Source organism: Podarcis filfolensis (assembly GCF_964270895.1).
Source record: "Podarcis filfolensis genome assembly, chromosome: 3".
Lineage (NCBI taxonomy): Eukaryota > Metazoa > Chordata > Lepidosauria > Squamata > Lacertidae > Podarcis > Podarcis filfolensis.
This window is the reverse complement of record NC_139606.1, coordinates 122,446,638-122,465,748: the sequence shown is the minus strand read 5'-3', so window position 1 is coordinate 122,465,748 and position 19,111 is coordinate 122,446,638. Positions and strand designations below refer to the sequence as shown.

At 58.7% G+C, this 19,111-nt stretch overlaps 2 protein-coding genes across 2 annotated transcripts; one reads left to right on the top strand and one right to left on the bottom strand.

Moving 5' to 3' along the window:
* Positions 1–1,996: 1,996 nt before the first annotated feature.
* Positions 1,997–9,582, top strand: PPM1G (protein phosphatase, Mg2+/Mn2+ dependent 1G). The gene is made up of 10 exons (XM_083606235.1): positions 1,997–2,291; positions 2,392–2,461; positions 2,670–2,755; positions 4,226–4,361; positions 5,054–5,532; positions 6,648–6,776; positions 6,926–7,160; positions 7,631–7,760; positions 7,967–8,069; positions 8,880–9,582. Exons 1-10 carry the CDS (start codon positions 2,172–2,174, stop codon positions 9,117–9,119), a joined length of 1,728 nt encoding a protein of 575 aa, XP_083462361.1. The 5' UTR covers positions 1,997–2,171; the 3' UTR covers positions 9,120–9,582.
* Positions 9,583–12,113: 2,531 nt separating this feature from the next.
* LOC310759220 (E3 ubiquitin-protein ligase RNF19B-like) lies at positions 12,114–17,323 on the bottom strand (the record flags this gene model as incomplete). Its single annotated transcript, XM_083606164.1, has 8 exons — positions 12,114–12,521; positions 12,746–12,947; positions 13,297–13,434; positions 13,809–13,923; positions 14,041–14,203; positions 15,122–15,269; positions 15,447–15,676; positions 16,863–17,323. 8 exons carry the CDS (start codon positions 17,321–17,323, stop codon positions 12,359–12,361), a joined length of 1,620 nt encoding a protein of 539 aa, XP_083462290.1. The 3' UTR covers positions 12,114–12,358.
* Positions 17,324–19,111: the final 1,788 nt, after the last annotated feature.

Here is a 19,111-nt window from a genome sequence, read left to right as displayed (position 1 = left end):
CTTTTTGGCTGTTGCTGGCTAGAGAGCTTCTTCCACACAGTGACTGACACTGCTGGTGGCAAGGAGTTCCCTCGATAGGAGCCAGAAAAAGGTAATGCTGCATACATTTTTTTTTAATCAAAACTTTTTTGATACAACAGGAGAAAGGGGGGAGAAAGAAAAAAAGAGGGGGAAAGAATAAAACAAAAGAAAAAGGGCTTCTGATTCTCCTGTCTGTTACATAAAAAAAATTCAAAACATTCATTTCATGACAACACCCAACTACTTTACTTTCCATAAACCAGTATTTTTCCAGTCTTCAAACGCAGATGTGTTTTCCTTTTTACACAAAAAGTCCAAAAGGGGTTCCCAGTTAAGGATATTGATAAATGTCAGCAAGAGTTTGTCTCAAACATTTATCAACTTTGTCCAACAATTTCACCAACCATGACTCTATATAAAATAATGATAAATCTTTCCCTCTGCAGATATAAGCATCTCTCCACTGTGAATATAATTTAATACATTATTGCATATCCATCGGCCCGCACCCAGCTCTGTCTCTTCAATTTCCACTTTGTATTTGCCATGTTTTCCACCTTATCTAGTATTGACTCTTCCATTTGTGTTTCCATTTTGCGTTTCTTCCAGTCTTTTCTGTTGGGTTGAAATAACGACAGACAGGTAGCGAGTGTCATCTGGGAGGCATCTCCTGAGCAAGTCTCAAGGAGCCTCTTTTATTGAATATTACAGCATTGCCACATATGTGTTTATTGCTGATTGGTTAACACAAGTACAAAGCAAAGGTTGCATTAATCACCAATAGATTAAAGACTGGGAAAGGGAGCACAGAACTAGACAGGCATGAAGACCTCCTAATTAAATTATAATCAATGATTAATATAGTAAGACTTAAAACAATTACTAATGATTGATATAGGAAACTTAAAAGAGCATAATAATAACGTTCCATAGATGTGATCAACTATGCATTAAGAACGGGTCAAAGTACAATGTTTTCCTGAACTCAATGTGAACTGAACATTCTAGGGTGGTGAGTGAATGTCTTAGTATTAGAACGGTTTGTGCAGCATTATGTGCAGGAGCGAAGCTTAAGAGCAAGACTTCCCATCAGGCCACAGTCATGTATAGGATCATAGCATCCCGTCACTTTTCCAAGAAACAATGCCAGAGATTTAATAGCTTTATCTCCTGGGATCATTCCAAATCGTAGATAGAACTCTCTTCTCAGTTCCACTGATGTCAGATTATCCAGATATCTCTTCATTTATAACTTTTTGTTTTCCAGAATCCCAGCTTTATCATTCAGCGGTTCTTCCACTTCATCAGTTGCTCCTTCTACTTTTGCCACAGTTTAATCTCTCGGTCCTGCCGGTTTTCTGTTCTCTAGGCAGGTTTCCCAAACTTGGGTCTCCAGATCTTTTTGGACTACAACTCTCATCCTCGCTGGCTGGTGGGAATTGTAGTCCGAAAAACACCTGCAGACCCCAGTTTGGGAAACGCTGCTCTGGAGCTTCTGTATCATTTCCGAAGCCTTTTTCCATTTCCATCGGCTCTCGCTTAATTCCCTTCCTCTTTTCCTTCCTCGCTGATCTGATGTTCCTCCTTCTGCAAATGTGCGCTGAGGGGGACCAGCGACAGGCGTCTTTGGGACTCGGTCGAGCGTCTCGTCCGGCCTCGGCTCGCCCTTCTCCTGGCGCCCCGTCGCTCTGGGCTGGGAAGGCGAGCGGAGGAGTCCGAGGCTTCACTGGGCGAGGATGGGAAAAACCCGGCCGGGAAGCGGGCCTGGGAAGCGGAGGGCGGCGGGGCCGGGACGGGGAAGCTCGCCGGGCGCCCGTGAGGCCCCGGGCTCCGGATCCCTTCCGAGGACGGCCGGGCGGCCTCCCCGCCGTTGCCTGGCAACCAGTCGCTCCTGCGGACTCGATGGTGCCTCCGCTTCCCGTCATTCCCCGCGGCCGCCGCTCTGCCCGCGGACCTCGCTGCGCTCGCCGAGCGCTTTCCGCTCCCTCACTTCCGGCGCTCGTTGTTCCGCGCGGTGGCGGCGGCGGCGACTCTCTGGTGCCCGTTTCCGGTTCCGCCTGCCGGTCTCCTTCCCTCGCTCGGTTCCTTTCGGCGCCCGCCCGGCCTCCCTCCCTTCTCCGGCCCGGCGGGGCCCGCGCCTGCCCGAAGCCATGGGGGCCTACCTGTCGCAGCCCAGCACCGCCAAGAGCTCCGGGGACGGCGCCGGGGACGGGCCTCGCCCGCTGCGCTTCGGCTTCAGCGCCATGCAGGGCTGGCGGGTCTCCATGGAGGTGCGCGAGGGGGCGGGACCGGGGGCGGGAGGGGCGGGGAGGGAGCGGCCAGAGACCCCGGGCAGCGCCCCGCTCACGGCCGCGGCCGCTTCTCTTTCAGGACGCCCACAACTGCATCCCGGACCTGGACGGCGAGACCGCGATGTTCTCCGTCTACGACGGCCATGGAGGTGAGCGGGGCCCCTGGGAGCCCGAGGCGGCGGCAGGGGGGCGGGGTCCTCCCCCCACCGGGAGTCTCTTGGCGCCCCTCCCTGCTCTGGACCGGCCACTCGGGGTCCCTCTGCCTTGATCCCAAGGGCCATCTGGTCCGAGCCCCTGCAATGCAGGGTCCCGCTGGCTGCAGCCTCCTCTGACGGCCCCCGCTCTCCTTTGCTCCAGGGGAAGAGGTCGCTCTGTACTGTGCCAAGTACCTCCCAGAAATCATCAAGGACCAGAAAGCATACAAGGAGGGCAAGCTGCAAAAGGTATGGGGCAAAGGGCCTTTCCAAGGAGCCGCTTCCCCCTCACCAGGCGTGGGAGCTCAGGGCCAAAACAGGAAGCCCTTCGCAGCGTGTGGGGGCACAGGTCTTCTTGCCACGTTCCAGCCACAACCTGTGCAGGGTGGGGAGCTTAGTGCCCAAAGCTGAGCCCTGGGGAAATGTTGCAAAGGGACGTTAGCACAGCCCTTCCTTGCGGCTCTGAAGCTAAATGGGGCCTCGCACTGGCCCCATTTCAACAGGGTGGCATGGCCAGTTGCTGCAACTTGGATTGGGGGACTGTGATCCTTCTTGGAATTGTAGAATTGGAAGGGACCCCCAAAGGCCATCCAGTCCAACCCTCAACAATGCAGGAATCACAACGAAAGATGTGGCCATCCAACCTTCCTTGAAAATCTCCAGTGAAGGAAAGTCTGCCTCCTTAGAGAGCCAGTGTGGTGTAGTGGTTAAGAGCGGTAGTCTCGTAATCTGGGGAACCGGGTTCGCGTCTCCGCTCCTCCACATGCAGCTGCTGGGTGACCTTGGGCCAGTCACACTTCTCTGAAGTCTCTCAGCCCCACTCACCTCACAGAGTGTTTGTTGTGGGGGAGGAAGGGAAAGGAGAATGTCAGCCGCTTTGAGACTCCTTAAAGGGAGTGAAAGGCGGGATATCAAATCCAAACTCCTCTTCTTCCTTCCGGCAGATTCTGTTCCACAATCAAACATTTCTTACGCTTATTATTATTATTATTATTAGTGTTATTATTATTTATACCCTGCCCATCTGGCTGGGTTTTCCCAGCCACTCTTGGCGGCTCCCAACAGCAGAAAAATCTTCCTAAGGTTTGGACAGAATCTCCTTCCTTGTCATTTGAATCCCTTGGCTTGGATCCTGCTCTCTGGAGCAGCAGCAGAAAACAAGCTTCCTCCATCTCTCACAGGACAGCCCTTCTGGTATTTAAAGTGGCTCTCAAGTTACCTTTGCATTTCCTCTTCTGCAGGCTAAACATCCCCAACTCATCCCCAATCATTCCTCAGAAGGCCCTTGATTTTCGCATCTTTATTTCCCTGAATGTGAAGTTACCTGGTCAAGTAACTGTTAGAAGAAGAATTCTTAGGGTGCTTCATTTCTGAGACCCTCAGGGGTTGCTTGGTTATTTCTAACAGGCCTCCAGAGAATGGCAGAATTGCTTTGCCCAATTGTCTCTTGTTTCCTAACTGGCCAGCTTGATGGCTTTAGGAAGCTCCCAAGCCGGGTTCAGCCTCCCCACCCCCAATTAGAGCAAAGGCTGGAACTTGAAGTGGCCATTGTTCTGAGCTGAACCAAGTCTGTCCGCAGGACTCCATATTACCAAGAGACACAGGACAGAAGGCCCTCCTGTTTCGCTTGGTTAGCTGTTCTGGTGCAGTGTTGGGTTGCCCCACTAGCAGGGGTTTGAGAGCACCGCTGGGACTGATGCCCTTTCTGTGCTGCTGTAGGCTCTTGAGGATGCCTTTCTGGCAATCGATGCTAAGCTGACAACTGAGGAGGTGATCAAGGAGCTGTCGCTGATGGCAGGTCGACCCCGAGATGATGGGGATGAGAAGGAGGAAAAGGTGGCTGATGAAGATGATGGTGAGCAACAGAGGCAGTTTGTTGCCCAGACAGAAGTGTCCCTGGGGACAGAACTGAATCAGAACCAGAGGGGGTGGGGTGGGGGGCAAAGGATTCTCTTAGCTTTGTCCCGAAGAGACGTTTCTCCACTGGGAGAGGCAGAGAGGCAAACATTGTCTTGTACACAGTGAGATTAGGATTGCACCACAAGAATGGGGAGACTTGGCTGGGGCTACTAGCCTGATTTGGCTTCCTTGAGAGGCTGCAGTTGCCCAGAGTCATGGGCAAAGCAGCGCTGGTTTATTGTAGGGAGTGGGCTTGAGGGGTATGAAAAGCTCTGTATGTTCAGAGCAACCAGGTGAAGGTGGGGCGGGGGTGTTATGGGGTTCCAAGGGACTCTGTGATGGATTGGCTGGGAGAACAGATCCTTCTTTCCTTGCTTCTAGTGTAGGTTGTGTGGGCAGGATACAGCAGAGTGGATTTCTGCTTGCACAACAAAAGTCTTCTCTCCCTGCATGTTCTTCTCAAAATGAGAACCTAGAACGGGAATTTTAGAGGCAACATATGGAGAGGAAGTCCTTGCAGTAGCAGAGATGCTTGGCTTGATCCTGCCCTGGGCCTGGAAGCCATTTTCCTCCTGATTGGCACTACTGGGCCTGGGAACAGTGACCCTGACCCCCCCCCCCATTTCCTTTCTCTCTGTCCCCGTTCAGTGGACAACGAGGAGGCTGCCTTGCTGCACGAGGAGGCCACCATGACCATTGAGGAGCTGCTCACGCGCTACGGCCAAAACTGCGTCAAGGGCAAGTTGGGGACCCCCAGCAAAGACCCGGCCCAGGAAGAGGCGCAGAAAGGGCGGAGCCTGAATGGGGAGGTGGACACAGAGGAGCTCCTGAGGCACCGCCAGGAGGAGGAGGAGGAGGAGGAGGCAGCCAACGGCCAGGCATGCCCCAAGTCCTCCAGCGCCTGCCCTGGCCCAGACGCGGCTGGCGGGGGGGATGCTGCCGCTCCTTCCCAGAAAAAGGCTGCTGAGGGAGGGGCAGCCTCCAGCACAGGCGAAGCAGAACCGTCCTGCTCCTCCGCAAGCAAGGCCCAGCGGGGGGCTAAGTCCAAGTTCTTTGAGGACAGTGAGGAGGAGGAAGAGGAGGAGGAAGAAGAGGAGGAGGAGGAAGAGGAAGAAGATGACAGCGAGGTACCCAACGCGGGTGGGTGGGTTGGCCACTTGAGCCCCACGGTCTTCCCATGTCTGGGCTGGTGGGAAAACCAGGCATCATTGTCCCGCAGGCCCCTTTGCTGCACTCAGCTTCAGCCTTAGAAATCAGGCAGCCGCGTTTTGCGACTGGCGCAGAGCCAATTGTGACCACACGGAGCTCTCTGGATGCCAGGCTGGTCTTATTCTGGATTGTTTTATTTGATGTTTTAATGTGTTGTAAACCGCTTTACGATTGGTTCTTTCAAGTACAAAGCGGTATAGAAATGAAATCATAGAATTGTAAAGTTGGAAGGGAACACGAGACTCATGAGTAATAACACAGTCATACCTTGGATCTTGAATGTCCTGGAACTCAGACGTTTTGGCTCTCGAATGCCGCAAACCCAGAAGTGATTGTTCCGGTTTGTGAACCTTCTTTTGGGACCCTAACGTCTGACGGGGCTTCCACAGCTTCTAATTGGCTGCAGGAGATTCCTGCAGCCAATCAGAAGCCGTGATTTGGTTTTTGAATGTCAAACGGACTTCTGGAATGGATTCCGTTCGACTTCCAAGGTACGACTGTAATTTTAAAAACATAATTATTCTAAAAACCCCAGTGCCTAGACATTCTACTGTGGTGACCATAACCCAGGCTTTAGTTGCCATTTGGTTATCAGACTATATAAACCACTGAGCCTCTTGGGCTTGCCGATTGGAATGTTGGCAGTTTGAACCCATGCAATGGGGTGAGCTCCTGTTGCTCGGTCCCTGCTCCTGCCAACCCAGCAGTTTGAAAGCACACCAGTGCCAGTAGATAAATAGGTACTGCTGCACCTGGAAGGTAAATGGCCTTTCTGTGCGCTCTGGTTTCCATCACAGGGTCCCACTGCGCCAGCAGCAGTTTAGTCATGCTGGCCACATGACCTGGAAAGCTGTCTGCAGACCAACGCGAGCTCCCTCAGCCTGAAGCAAGATGAGTGCCACACCCATCATCGCCTTTGACTGGACTTCATTGTCCAGGGCTCCTCGATCTTTACCTTACTAGATTATATATAAGAGATTCCAAGAGTGCTCACTTCCTTTCTTGGGGGTGGGTGGGTTCGTGTTTCAACCAGGAATGCAGTGAGGATGAGGATGGTTACAGCAGCGAGGAGGCAGAAAACGAGGACGAAGACGACACCGAGGAAGCGGAGGAGGATGAGGACGAAGACATGATGCTCCCAGGCATGGAAGGCAAGGAGAAGGTCAGTCAGTGCCTGGGCGGGAGGAGGGGTCTCTGAGGAGGAAGAGTTGTGCTCCAAGTCTCCCTCACCCTCGCTAGCCCAGAGGGGCCTTGGGGGCCTCAGGCCAGGCCTGCCTGGCGCTTGCTGAGCTCTGCCTTCTTGGTCTGCAGCCCGGCTCTGACAGCGGCACGACGGCGGTAGTGGCGCTTATCCGGGGCAAGCAGCTGATTGTGGCCAACGCCGGAGACTCTCGCTGCGTCGTGTCGGAGGGCGGCAAAGCCGTGGACATGTCCTATGACCACAAGCCGGAGGACGAGGTGGAGCTGGCCAGGATAAAGAACGCGGGTGGGAAAGTGACCATGGACGGCCGGGTGAATGGGGGCCTGAACCTCTCCAGAGCCATTGGTGAGCGGTTCAGCCGGCTGCCAGGCAGTCACTTCCTCTCTGCCCCTTCCCTGCTAGGGAGAGCCCAGCGACCCTCCTTCCCCTGACCTGGAAGGCCCATACCTCCATTGTGGAGCCCTTTGCTCTGAGGGGCAGGCGAGGTCAAGGTTTGAATGGGAGGAAGAGGGCCTGTTCCCTCCCCCCACTACTTAGAATAATAGAATCTATCTAAGAGTTGGAAGGGACCCCCAAAGGCCATCCAGTCCAGCCCCCTGCAATGCAGGAATCTCAGCGAAAGCATCCATGGCAGGTGGCAACCCATCCTCTCCTTAAAAACCTCCAAGAAGAGCGAGTTCGCCACCTTCTGAGGGAGCCTGTTCTGCTGCTGAGCGCCTGCTGCCCTTGGAGAGTTCTTGCGGAAGGAGAAAGAGCAGCCCAAAGGCTCCCCTCCCCTTCCTCGGAGCCCCCTCACCTATTTCTCTCCTCTGCAGGCGACCACTTCTACAAGCGCAACAAGAACCTTCCCCCGGAGGAGCAGATGATCTCTGCGCTGCCGGATATCAAGGTGCTGACAATCAACGAGGACCACGACTTCATGGTCATTGCCTGCGACGGCATCTGGTAGGTGTCCGAGGGAGGGCTGCGGGGGGGGGGGGGGCAAGAGCTGCTGCCCTTCTTGCAGCTGCTGGGCTTCCTCTCTCAGCTCACTGGGGGCGGCTCACGTGGGATCCCCGGAGTGGGCTGCATTGCTGCATTGGTCCGAGAGCAGCCTGTCCTTCCTCCTGCGCCTGCTGACCTCCCTTCTCTTTGCGTCCGCCTCTGCCCAGGAATGTCATGAGCAGCCAGGAGGTGGTGGACTTTGTCCAGTCCAAGATCACCCAGAAGCAGGAGAATGGAGAACTTCGATCCCTTTCATCCATAGTAGAAGAGGTGAGTGGCAGGCCTTGCAAGCCAGTTCAGCTCCTCCTTCCAGGCTGTTGGGCTCAGGCACTTTTAAGAGGCAGGGGTGCAAAAATTATTATGTATTGAATTTGTATCACTACAAAAGGACCACAGCAGGAGGACCAGAACTCTGGGTTGGGGCAGCTCAACCCAGACGCAGGGCCCTTGGCAGGGGCTGGGCTCCGGTAGTGCCAGCAAGCAGGAAATCCCACCCAGCTGGCTGTGTGAGGGGGCTCCGGAAAAGGAGACCAGGCCTGCACCCAAGCTTGTCTGAGGCCCAGAGCGGGGGTCTTTTCCATGAGACACCCCACCATGATGCCATTTCCTAACCTGCAATGCATACAGACAGACATGGTCGTTTTGCCCATTAAGTCTGCAGTCGGCTGAGGCATGGGGTGTTCTTGGCATGGCAGCGTATGCCTGGCACATCCCTGGCTGGCGTCCCCTCTGAGGCCCAGGGCAAGAGTACCTCTGCATGGGCCTGAACCAGCTTTTGGGACTTTGGGGCCCAGCTGGGGGTGCCTGCACGCCTGCCTGCCTTCAGGGCTGTTGTGTGTGCCTTTCCTTCTCTCTGTCTCGCTCTCTGCCCAAAGAGGGACCTACCTCCTCCACCCATTTGAGGAGAGGTGCCCTTGTGCCCAGCACCAGGCTGCCCACACATCTCCTGCCAGCCGCACACCCAATGCCAGCTGGCTGCCTTGAGCATCCTTGACGCAGCGGCTGCTCCTGGCCAGGCCCTGCGAGACACAGCTGGCACATTGAGGTGACGCTGGGCCTCCCCCCCCCCCTCTCTGCCAGCTCCTGGACCGCTGCCTGGCTCCGGACACGTCTGGTGACGGGACCGGCTGTGACAACATGACCTGCATCATCATCTCCTTCAAGCCTCGCCCCACCCCGGGGCCCCCGGCCGAGGGCGGCAAACGGAAACTGGAGAAGGAGGAGGAGGAGAGCGGCAGCGGCAGCACAGGGGCAGCAGCAGAGGCAGCCCCCTCGGCCCCCACGGAAGAGAGCTGCAGCAAGAAGGCCAGGCAGGACTAGCAGCGCCCGCGTTGGGCTGGGAATCGCCTGAGCTCGCCCTGGACTCTTGTTTTCTAAGCGACGCTGAACTCTTGGTGCCAGAGTTAGGCCTTTTTTAGCCTTAGGGAGGCCCAGTTTGTCTGTGTCATTTGGAGGAGGGGGTTCCCGGGGGTCCCACTTGCTGTTCTTGGCAACCATTCCGAAGAGGGAATGGCGGGGGAGGTCCAGGGCCCCGAAGGCGGCCCCCCCACTCCCCCCATCCCCCCGCAGCGTCTCTCCAAGTGGTTGTTGCCATTTCCGTGCCTGTGATGTTTCTGTTGGAGGGAAGCGGTTTTTCATTGTCAAGGTTTCTCAGCTGCCCCTATTTAAGGCCTCTCGGGTTTTTTTATTTGTGGGATTGGCGCCCACCCCCCTTCCCATGTTGGCCGCCAAGCCTCACTATCTTTCAACTGAGATTTTTCAAACTAAAATCCCAAAAACTGAAGAGTGGCTGTCGTGTCCTTTTGTGGGGTACAAGGAACTGAGCCTTCCATGCGACGGAAGGAGTCAGTGTTCCCTCCCTGCTCCGTGCTTGCTCTCTCTTGAGGGGATGCTCATCAAATTAGCAGGTGTCACCGAACTGGGAGGGGTAGCTAATGCTGCAGAAGACAGAATCAGAATTCAGAACGACCTTAGCAAATTGGATAACTGGGCCCAAATTAACAAAATGAATTTCAATAGGGACAAATTTTGGGTTCTGCACTCAGGCAGGAAGAACCAGATACATAAATATAGGATGGAGGACACCTGGCTTACATGGGAAAAGGTTTTTGGAGTCTTGGTGGACCACAAGCTTAACCTGAGGCAATAGTGTGATACAGCAGCAAAAAAGGCTAATGCTATACGAGGCTGCATCCACAGAGTCTAGTGTCCAGATCAAGGGAAGTCATGGTCCCACTCTATTTTGCCTTGGTCAGACCACACTTGGAATACTGTGTTCCGTTCTGGGCACCACAATTTAAGGTGGATGTTAACAAGCTGGAACATGTGCAGAGGAGAGTGACCAAGATGATGATGATGATTTATTGAATTTATATACCACCTGCGGGTCTCAGGGCAGTTCTGATCAAGGTTCTGGAAACCAAGCCTTATGAGGAAAGGAACTGGAAATGTTTTGCCTGGAAAAGAGGAGACTGAGAGGCGATATGAGAGCCACCATCTCAAGGGCTGTCATATGGAAGATGCCTCAAGCTTGTTTTCTCCTGCTCTGGGGTAGGACTCGAAACCATGGCTTCAAGTTTCAGGAAAGGAGATTCAGACACGGCATACAGAAAATCTTTCTGACAGTAAGAGATGTTCAGCAGTGGAATGGTCTCGCTCGGGAGGTGGTGGACTCTCCTTCCTGGGAGGTTTCTAAGCAGAGGTTGGATGGACACCTGTCATGGATGCTTTAGTTGAGATTCCTGCATTGCAGGGGGCTGGACTAGATGAGCCTTGGGGATCCCATCCAGCTATACAAATCTGTGATTAACGGCTTGGTTCATTCCAGACACTTCTCGCCTTCCCCCGCCGTGAAACAGCTTATAATCATTTAATTGTAGAGGTAGAACGGACCCCCAGGGAGATACAGTCCAACTCCTGCAATGCAGGAGTCACAGCTGAGGGTCAACCAACCTCTGCTGAAAAACCTTCCGAAAAGAGCTTTCCCAGTTGGTCCGCTTGCAAAAGGGGCTCCCAGGTGCTGCACTTGCTTGCCTGGTGGCCATTCAACCAAGGGGGGCACTCGGCTCTCACCAGGGACAGAGAGACGGCTGGGGGCTGTGCGAACCACCAGATGATCCCAGGGCTGTGAGTGAGGTAGCAAGAAGGCTGGATCCTCTCCCCCTGCCCTCCAGCTGATCACCAGGGCCCTCTCCTTTGCAGCGGGGTCTTTTGGCAGGTACATCCTGAGCTTTTGAGGTGCCTGCCTGGCCTGGCCCAACAGGGATGGAGGAGGGGTGTGTGGATCTGTTCCCCCAAGCTGCACAAATCTCTGGCCTGGCCTGAAGGCCGTGCAGGCCTTGGCCTGGTCCTCTGCAGCCCCATTCCCCCTGCGTCTGGGTGATGAACCAGCTCAGCACTGCATCAGGAAACAGGGCTGCCTAGGCAGGAGGGCTGAAGCTGGAGGTCCCAGGCTCAATCCCTGCTTGGGGTCTCCAGAAATATCATAGAAGGTCTACAGTTCTGGAGAGCTGCTGTCAGTTGGTGCAGACAGTACCAGGCAGGAGGGACCAATGGTCTGGCTTGGCATTGGGCAGCTTCCTATGCCAGTTCCACAGTTCAAGCCCTCATGGCCCCTTGGCTCACCTGACTTGAGAGAGAGACCCCAGACCCTGGTCTGGTCACCAAGAACACAGCTGGGCCGTGTAAACATAAGACAAGGCAGAGACCCATCGAGTGCCGTTCTCACAGAGACCAAGCAGGGGCAAGCAGGACCTGAGCACCAGCCCCGCCTCCCCTCCTGGGGTTTCCAAAAAGGGATTCCAAAGCATTGCTGCCTCCAACCCTGAGGTAGGGCAGAGCCATGCTGGCTAGGAGCCACGGAGAGCCTTCCCTCCTCCATTAATTGGTCTAATCCTCTTTCAAAGCCGTCTAGGCACCTAAACGCAGCGCCTACTCTTCTTTCTCTCTGGCAGGAGTTCTGCTCTTTGCCCACAATACACGGCCCAGTCTCCTCTGAACGATCCCTGCCTCTTGGGGTCCTTTCCAACTCTACAATCCTATTATTCCTCCTCCTGCACAGTCAGCTCCAAATCGTCTTTCTTGCTCAAGATGTGGCTGGAGAAACCCAGCCAGATGAGCGGGGTATTAGTATTGTATTATCATTATCACCATCCTCCTCCAAAGGTGCCTTTTCACGACTCTCCACCCTGACCAGCTCCCCCCCCAGCTGTGCTCTGCAGGGTCCTCGAGGGGAGGGGGCGCAGGCTTCTTCCGGGTCCCTGGAGAGAGGAGGCGCTGCTCCTTCGCCCCTTGGGGAGGAAAGAAGAGGCCGGCTTCTCTGTGAGCTGCAAATTTATTGCCTCAAAGCACCAAAGTCCAGAGCCTGAAGTCGTTGACGGGTGGGAGGGGGCACAAGTGCAGAAGGTGCGCAGGCAGGCAGGCAGGGGGGTGGATGGGGGGCATCTGCGCTGGCCATTCCGGTGGGCGAGTCCGCCTTTGCAGCAGCAGCAGCAGCAGGCGGCGACCTGGGCGCGAGCCTCGCTCCCGGCTGCCGCGCGCGGCTCTCCGGGGAAGCGGCGTCACTCCGTCGTCACTCCGGCCAAACTGCAGCCGTCGCTGGTGTAGGTGAGCGAATCCGTGGAGAAGCTTTGGCCCGACGCGGCGCTGCAGAGGCTGTGCTCGTGGGCGGCCGGAGGCTCCGTCTCCACCTCCACCGCCACCTCCATCCTGTTCTGCCCGTCCCTGCGCGGGGCAGAGACCTGTGTCACTGGCGGTAGTGGCGTAAAAAAAGCCGGGGGCATAATTTTATAATAATGACACTTCTACCCCACGTTTCCCCTCTAAAGCACTCAAGGTGGCTTAGATGCTTCTCCCCGCCGCATTTTATATCCAGAACAACCCTGTCAGGTAGCTTGGGCCCGGCGCTCTAGCCACTGGACCGCACTGCCCCCGCCCCCTGGACTGACCTGCGGGAAGTGGCCTGAGCTGCTGCTTCTTCGTTCCACGGGCTCTCCGGGCCCTTCGGGCAGGACTCCTCCAGCTGCCCGCTGCTCCGGCTGGGCAGGAAGGGGGCAGCCATGGCGGCGGCGGCGGCGGCGGCGGCGGCGGCAGAAGACCCCCCTCCCTCAGCCCCCATCGGCGTGGGCAGCGCGGCCAGCAGCTCGTTCACTGCAACAGGCAGAGGGAGGGAGAGAGAGGATTTGCTCGGAGGTGACGGTCGGCTAATTTATATGGCAATTTAAATCAAAAGTTCTCCGGCTGTCTTTAATAATGGGACTACAGCAAAAGCAGCAGATAAATGCACAACCAAATGAAAATGTTCCTAGTCCGGTTGGCACCTGCAGGCAAAGCCCGGCCCGGAGACAAGGATGACCGGCAGAGGGTCTCTGCCCCAAAAGCCCCTTCTATACCGCAGCCCCCCTCCCTACCGATTGAGAGCTCTCCGCCCAGCCGGTTAGGACGGAGCCTTGGCGGAGGGAGAGGGGCTTCCGGGCCAGGCCGCCCAGGACTCACGTACGTTTGGCGAGGTTCTCCAGCTCGACGGCGCTGAGCTCCCCGGCCTTCCTGCGGGCGCCTCCGCAGCCCCAGCGGTTTCGGCACAGCGAGAGCACCACGACCCCGTAGACGTAGGTGAGCATCAGGGGCACCCCGACGCCTGCGGGCAGAGAGGCTGGCGTGAGGCGCGGCCCAGCAGCAGCCGATCCAGGAGCAGAGAAAGCCGCCTCCGTCGAGCTCCGGGCAAGGCGTCTCTCCCAGCCCTTCCTGGACCCGGGACCGTCTGCGTGCAAGGCAGCTCCTCTATGAGAATGAAGTAAGATCCTAGTCCTGATGGGTCTAACAAGAAGAGCAGCTGCATTCAATAGCTCCATACCCTGTAAACTGACTGGCAGCAGCAACTGCTCTCCAGGGTTCGGGGTGGGGGATTCTCAGCGCTTCCTGGAGACTGACCCCTCCGGGACCTTCTGGTTGCGAGGCGGGTGCTCTGCCCACTGAGCAGCAGCGCCCCCTGCGCCCCCTGGGGGCCCTTACCCACAGTGACGGCGGTGATGACGGGCGACACGAAGAGCGAGAGCAGGATGCTGCTGGCGACCGACAGGCACTGCTGGCAGCCGGAGAGCTTGCTCTTGCGCCCGTGGCTCAGCACCTGGCGGAGAGAGGAGGAGGCGGAGGGGGAGTGGGTCTCCTCGCTCTGGGCCCCTTCAGGCCGGCGCAGCAGGACGGGAACCCTCGCCCAACCTCCGGGGAGCCGCGGCCCCCTTACCTTCTTGCCCATGTAGATGGGGATGCCCAGCGTGATGACGGGCACGGCGATCCCCGCCACCAGCGAAATCACCATCGGGGCGCCCAGCACCATCCCCAGCTGCCACAGGACCTTCCGCGTGCGCGACCAGCGCTTCTTCCCCCAAAAGGTGCAGCCGGAAGGACTGGGGAGGAGGAGGAGACAAGGGGGGAGTCAGCAAGCGGGTGTCGAAGGGCACACACAGGAGCACCAGAGCGCCTCTTCTAGGGGGGCCCCACCACCAGCTCCCCATTTCGCTTTCGGGGGCTCCGTCCAACTCGAAACTTCTGTGAGTCTATGAATTTTGAAGATTGGAGGGTCAAGGATCTTTGACAGGTGGGGCAGCCCAACTCACCTGCCCATCACGTGACATCCTAATGACTGCCATGTGATTGACAGGCACCCATCCACCTGCCTTATTTTCGCCTCCCTCCCTCCTGATAATCCTCCCGCCCCTCCAGAACATCTTTTGCTCCGGCGGGACTTTGCTTCGTGGCCACCCTTGGCTGCGTTTCATAGAATCACGGAGCTGTCGAATTCTAAAGGGCTCCTCGGGGTCATCCAGTCCAACCCGCTGCAATGCAGGCGTCGCATCCAAAGCAACCCTGCTCGGCTGGGAAACTGTTGCCCACCGAGCTAATTATTTTCTTTGGGTTTAGGTTGCATTCCGTCCTGTCATTTTTGCAGGAGAGAGGGAGGGAATGTTTCACTGTATAAAAAATGATAAAAAGGTAAAGGACCCCTGGACGGTTAAGTCCAGTCAAATTCGACTCTGGGGTGCGGCGCTCATTTCCGCTTTCAGGCCCAGGGAGCCGGTCTTTGTCCGCAGACAGTTTTTCCCGGTCCTGGGCCAGCAGGACCAAACCGCTTCGCTACAAACGCCCAGGGAGGCGCGTGCAAACCCAGCCGAGCTCCCTTCCTCCCTTCTGCGTCCGCTTCGACGGGGCTTCCTCCGGGCAAGCGGGGCGAGGAGGACGGCAGCCTTAGGCGGCTTCTGCAGGCTCGGAGGGGCCAAGCCTGGTTCTTCTGCCCTTTCCTTCGGCCGCCCCCCCCCCAGTCGCACCTGAGGAAGTGGACGTCGGTGATCTCGCGCAGGCAGAGCCAGCAAAAGAGGCAGCCGCAGATGGTGCAGTTCATGCGGTTGCAGCTGCCGTCGTCCACCTTCATGACGAGCGCCCCGCAGCGCGGGCAGACCTTGATGGCGTCCTTGTCTGCGGGGAGAGAGGCGGCAGGTCGGGGCCGGGACCTTCTCCGGCCCGGGGGCCGAGGGGAGAGAGAGAGTCGGGGGCCAGGCCCAGAGAGAGGGGCGTCTAGGCGGGGAGAGGGCCCCCTGAAGCCCCCTGCCTGCCGGCACCCCACTCCCTCCTCGAGAAGGGGGCTGCACTCACCCTGCGCGGTCCCCGGCGCCGCCGCCCCGGCTTCCTCCTTCCGGATCAGCTGCAGGGAGAGCTCCATGGCGCCCAGGGGCGCTTGCTGGCTCCATTCTCGCCAGGCCTGCTCGCACGAGGCCTCGGGGTGCCAGGGCTGCCGGCAGTGGAAGCAGAACTCGGTGCGGCAGTCCGGGCGGGCGCAGACCAGGCGCGGACACTCGGCGCAGCCGTAGGCGATGACCGCGTAGCTGCAAGCAGAGGCGCTTTGAGAGAAAGGGGAGCCCGACAGGCGCGCCCCCAAGTCCGCCACTGCCGGGAGCGGGAGGGAGGGGGGGGCTCAGAAGGGGAGGCTGGCCTCGCCCTTCCTGGTCCTCCCCGCCCAGTGGCCCAGTGGGACATTTGCCCCTTACTGAGACCGGGCTCTCACCTAACCCGGAGCCGCTGCCTGCTGCAGTCTGGGGGCCCCGATTCTGCAGCCGGGAATAACCAAACTCTGGTCTCTGGCCTCCAGGCACCAGAGGCTCCTGGCCGACCGGGGGGGACGGGCTCGCGGCCAGCTGCGCTTCTGATGTGCCTGGACGGTCTTGCTTCCCGAGACCTTTAGATCTTAATACTTCCACAATCCAATTCAGAACTACACGTGTTTCATCTTCATTGACGGGAAATGTGTGATGTACTGCGCGGGGAGAGAGCGGGATAACTTTTCTGTTTTCAGCTTCGCAGTTCCATCCTGGGAAGAGACGGAGCTGCCTTTCGGCGGAGTCCGAGCCCCCAGCGGCCTCCCCGGCAGGAAGCACAGCTCCTCCTCACCCCACCCCCGGGCCCAAGGGTGCTGAAGGAGGCTTGGGCATGGGCGTAGCCAAGGGGAGCAGCTCCCCCCCATATCAAGTAAAACAAGAGAAATACTTAACTAACTGAACAATCACGTTTGTTCTGCCCCCTCTAAGAAAAGTTCTGATCTCCCTGAAACCAAGTCCTGCCCGCCTATGGAGGGGGTGTCGCAGCACCGCCAGGCGGGGAAACAAAGTGAGCCGACTTGGGGGGCGCGGGCGGGCTGTGCGCAACAGTCTGGACAGACGGGCCACAGGTACAGGGGCGCCTTCCCAGCATCCAGGGGTCAAGGACTGGGCGCAAGGATTGGACCCTGCTCTTTCTGGGGGTCTCCCTGGGAAGACCCAGCCGAGCGGCCTTGAGCGCCCTCTGGTGGGAGGCAAGCGCACAACTGCAACCTCCTCAGCAGCCGCTTCTGGCGAGGCAGCTCTGGGTGGCCCCCCCATCTCCCTCCCTCTCTCCGGGGGGTCAGGCAGGGGAGGGTCTCCCAGGGCCGTCGGGGATTGGCCACCGGGCCCTTGGGCGCGCAAAGCGGGTCCTTTCCGGGAGCAATCGGGCCTTTATCCCACCCCACCCCCTCCGCCCCGCCCCGGCCTAGCGCACCTGCAATCCGGGGCTGGGCACCAGCGCGTTCCCGGGTCGGCGACGAGCAGGCGGCGGAGCAGGTACTCCTCGTACTTGTCGCGCAAGGCGGGCTCCGGGCGCAGCAGCTGGTGCACCTCGGCGGGCTGGAGCGGGGCCGGGCAGTGCGGACAGGCCACCTGCACGCGGCTCTCGCTGATCTCGATGCGCAGGTACTGCTGCAGGCAGGTGAGGCAGGAAAGGTGCGCGCACGACGAGAGCTCCGGGAAGGCCGCGGCGGGCTGGGGCAGCAGGCACAAAGGGCACTCGCGCAAGCCCCCCGACGCCTCGCCCTCCGCAGGCCGCGCTGGGATGGACGGGGCCCCCACCGACGCCTCCTCGGCCGCGCTCAGCGCATCCTCCGGCTCCGGCGTCGCTGCGGGCTGCCCTCCGAAGAGGCCCGAGGCGCCCCGGGAGGGAGGCCCCGCCGGCGGCCGCTTCATGCTGCTGCTGCTGCTGCTGCCGGGCGAGGCTGCTGCTGCCCCAGAGACTTAGGCCCGCGGGCTGTCCGGGCGGCGGAGGGGCGCCCCGGGGCCCGGCTCTTTCCCATCCCCGCCAGCGCCCTCATTGGGGCCGGCTCATCGCCTGCAGCTCGCGCGTCCTGGTCCGAGCGCCCTGCGGATGGAAGGCAGCAAGCGCAAGCAGAACCGGAGCGCCCCGCGCATCCACTGCGCCAAACCGCTCGGCTAGGGCGGCGGCGGCCGTGCCAAGGTCTCCCGGGGAGGAGGGGACCCCGCTCTGGCAGGTCGGGCTTCCCCCGGGCCTTTGGTCCTCGGAACCGGCAGGGCTCCGGGGTCGCCGCCGCCTTACCGGCCTCGGTCTGCTCGGCGCTCAGCTCAGCATCCCCGCAGCTCCAGCGCCGCCGCACAGCATCTTGGGAAGGTGCCCCCCCCCGAGAAAGCCCCGCAGTGAGGGCTGCACCGGGAGACGCCACTTGGCCACAAGGACGAGAGCGCAGAAGGGAGCGAGCGGGGCGCCCGGGAGACGGAGCCTTGGTCACCAGGGCCGGCGCAGGGCGAGGTCCGTGGCTTCCCGGCTGGCAGGCAACGGCGGGCGGGGGGACCGGACTCCAGCGGACCGCAGGCCAAGGAACCCCCCGCTCCTTGTCGGGGTGCTGCCTGGAACGGAGAGGCGGCCGCGCCTTTAAAACGGGGACCGGCCTGAAAAGGCCCCCATGGAAGGCCGGTGAGAGGAGCCTCGCGAGGCCTCCCCGCCAGCGCGCCCTTCCCACGGGAGCCGTATGGAGCCCCCATGGAAAGCAGCAGTCCACCCCCGAGGAGCAGCTGGGACGATGGCAGCGCCGAGGTTTCCCTGGCCTGCTTCCGGGCTGCTTGTCTGTCCCCTGCTGGAAACGGAGCACTGGGGGGGGGGGGGGGAGGATTGCCGCATCCACCTGCAGGCCTCCTCGGGCTCTTCCAAAGGTGGGGAGAGGACTCCGGGCCCCACACCCAGGACTTGGGGTCCTTAGTGAAAAGGGCTTTTAGGGGAGCACCATTCTCCATGCAAGAGGCATCGCCAGCAGCCCTGGGGCGCGACTCCCTGCTGCAGCCCCTCCTGAAGCGGCAGCAACCAAGGAGAGCCCCCAGGCAAGCTCTGTCCCACAGCTCTGACCACTGGGCATTTCCCCCTCATGGTCAGCCAAAACTGGCTTCCCTGCCCGCCCGCCCCCTCTGCCTCTAGCTATTTTATGTATTCAGCTGGAGTCGCTTTGGGGGGGAGCTGGGCATGTGTGGCAGCAGAAAACTGGTTTATTTTCAAGCCTTTGAGTCCCATCCAGACGGACAACCGGGATGCCTCTTCCTCCGCCCTGAAAGACTTTCTTTGCCAGGCCCCCCCCGGGCCCCGCCCAGTTCGTCTTCCACTGTGGCTCCAGCACTGGTCGCAGGAGGACCCTAACTGGACATGGAGCCTTTGTGCTTCTGTATATAATGCAAGGCAAGGGGGTACCAAGGACCCCCTGGGCCGCCCCCACACAATGGGAAATGGAGCGAGGGGGAGCTATTGCCGCCCCACACAAGGGGCTCACGTGTTTTGATTTTAACTTTTGATCATGCAAAGTGAGATCTCTGCTGCAAGAGCAGGCGCTCTGCACTTCCTCTCTCCCCCCCAAGGTTGATGTAAGAAACTCCCTTAAGAATCAGTGGCGAGACCCGGGATGCAGTAATCAATGTGTGATGGGGCATCACCTCTGAAGCAAAGCAGCCTCCAAGAGGGGAGTGTGTGAAGACCCC

Coding starts and splice junctions, on each gene's coding strand:
- PPM1G (XM_083606235.1), top strand. CDS start 2,172: ATGGGGGCCTACCTGTCGCAGCCCAGCACCGCCAAGAGCTCCGGGGAC. Junction 2,756..4,225: donor AGGAGGGCAAGCTGCAAAAG/GTATGGGGCAAA, acceptor GTGCTGCTGTAG/GCTCTTGAGGATGCCTTTCT. Junction 6,777..6,925: donor GCATGGAAGGCAAGGAGAAG/GTCAGTCAGTGC, acceptor CTTGGTCTGCAG/CCCGGCTCTGACAGCGGCAC.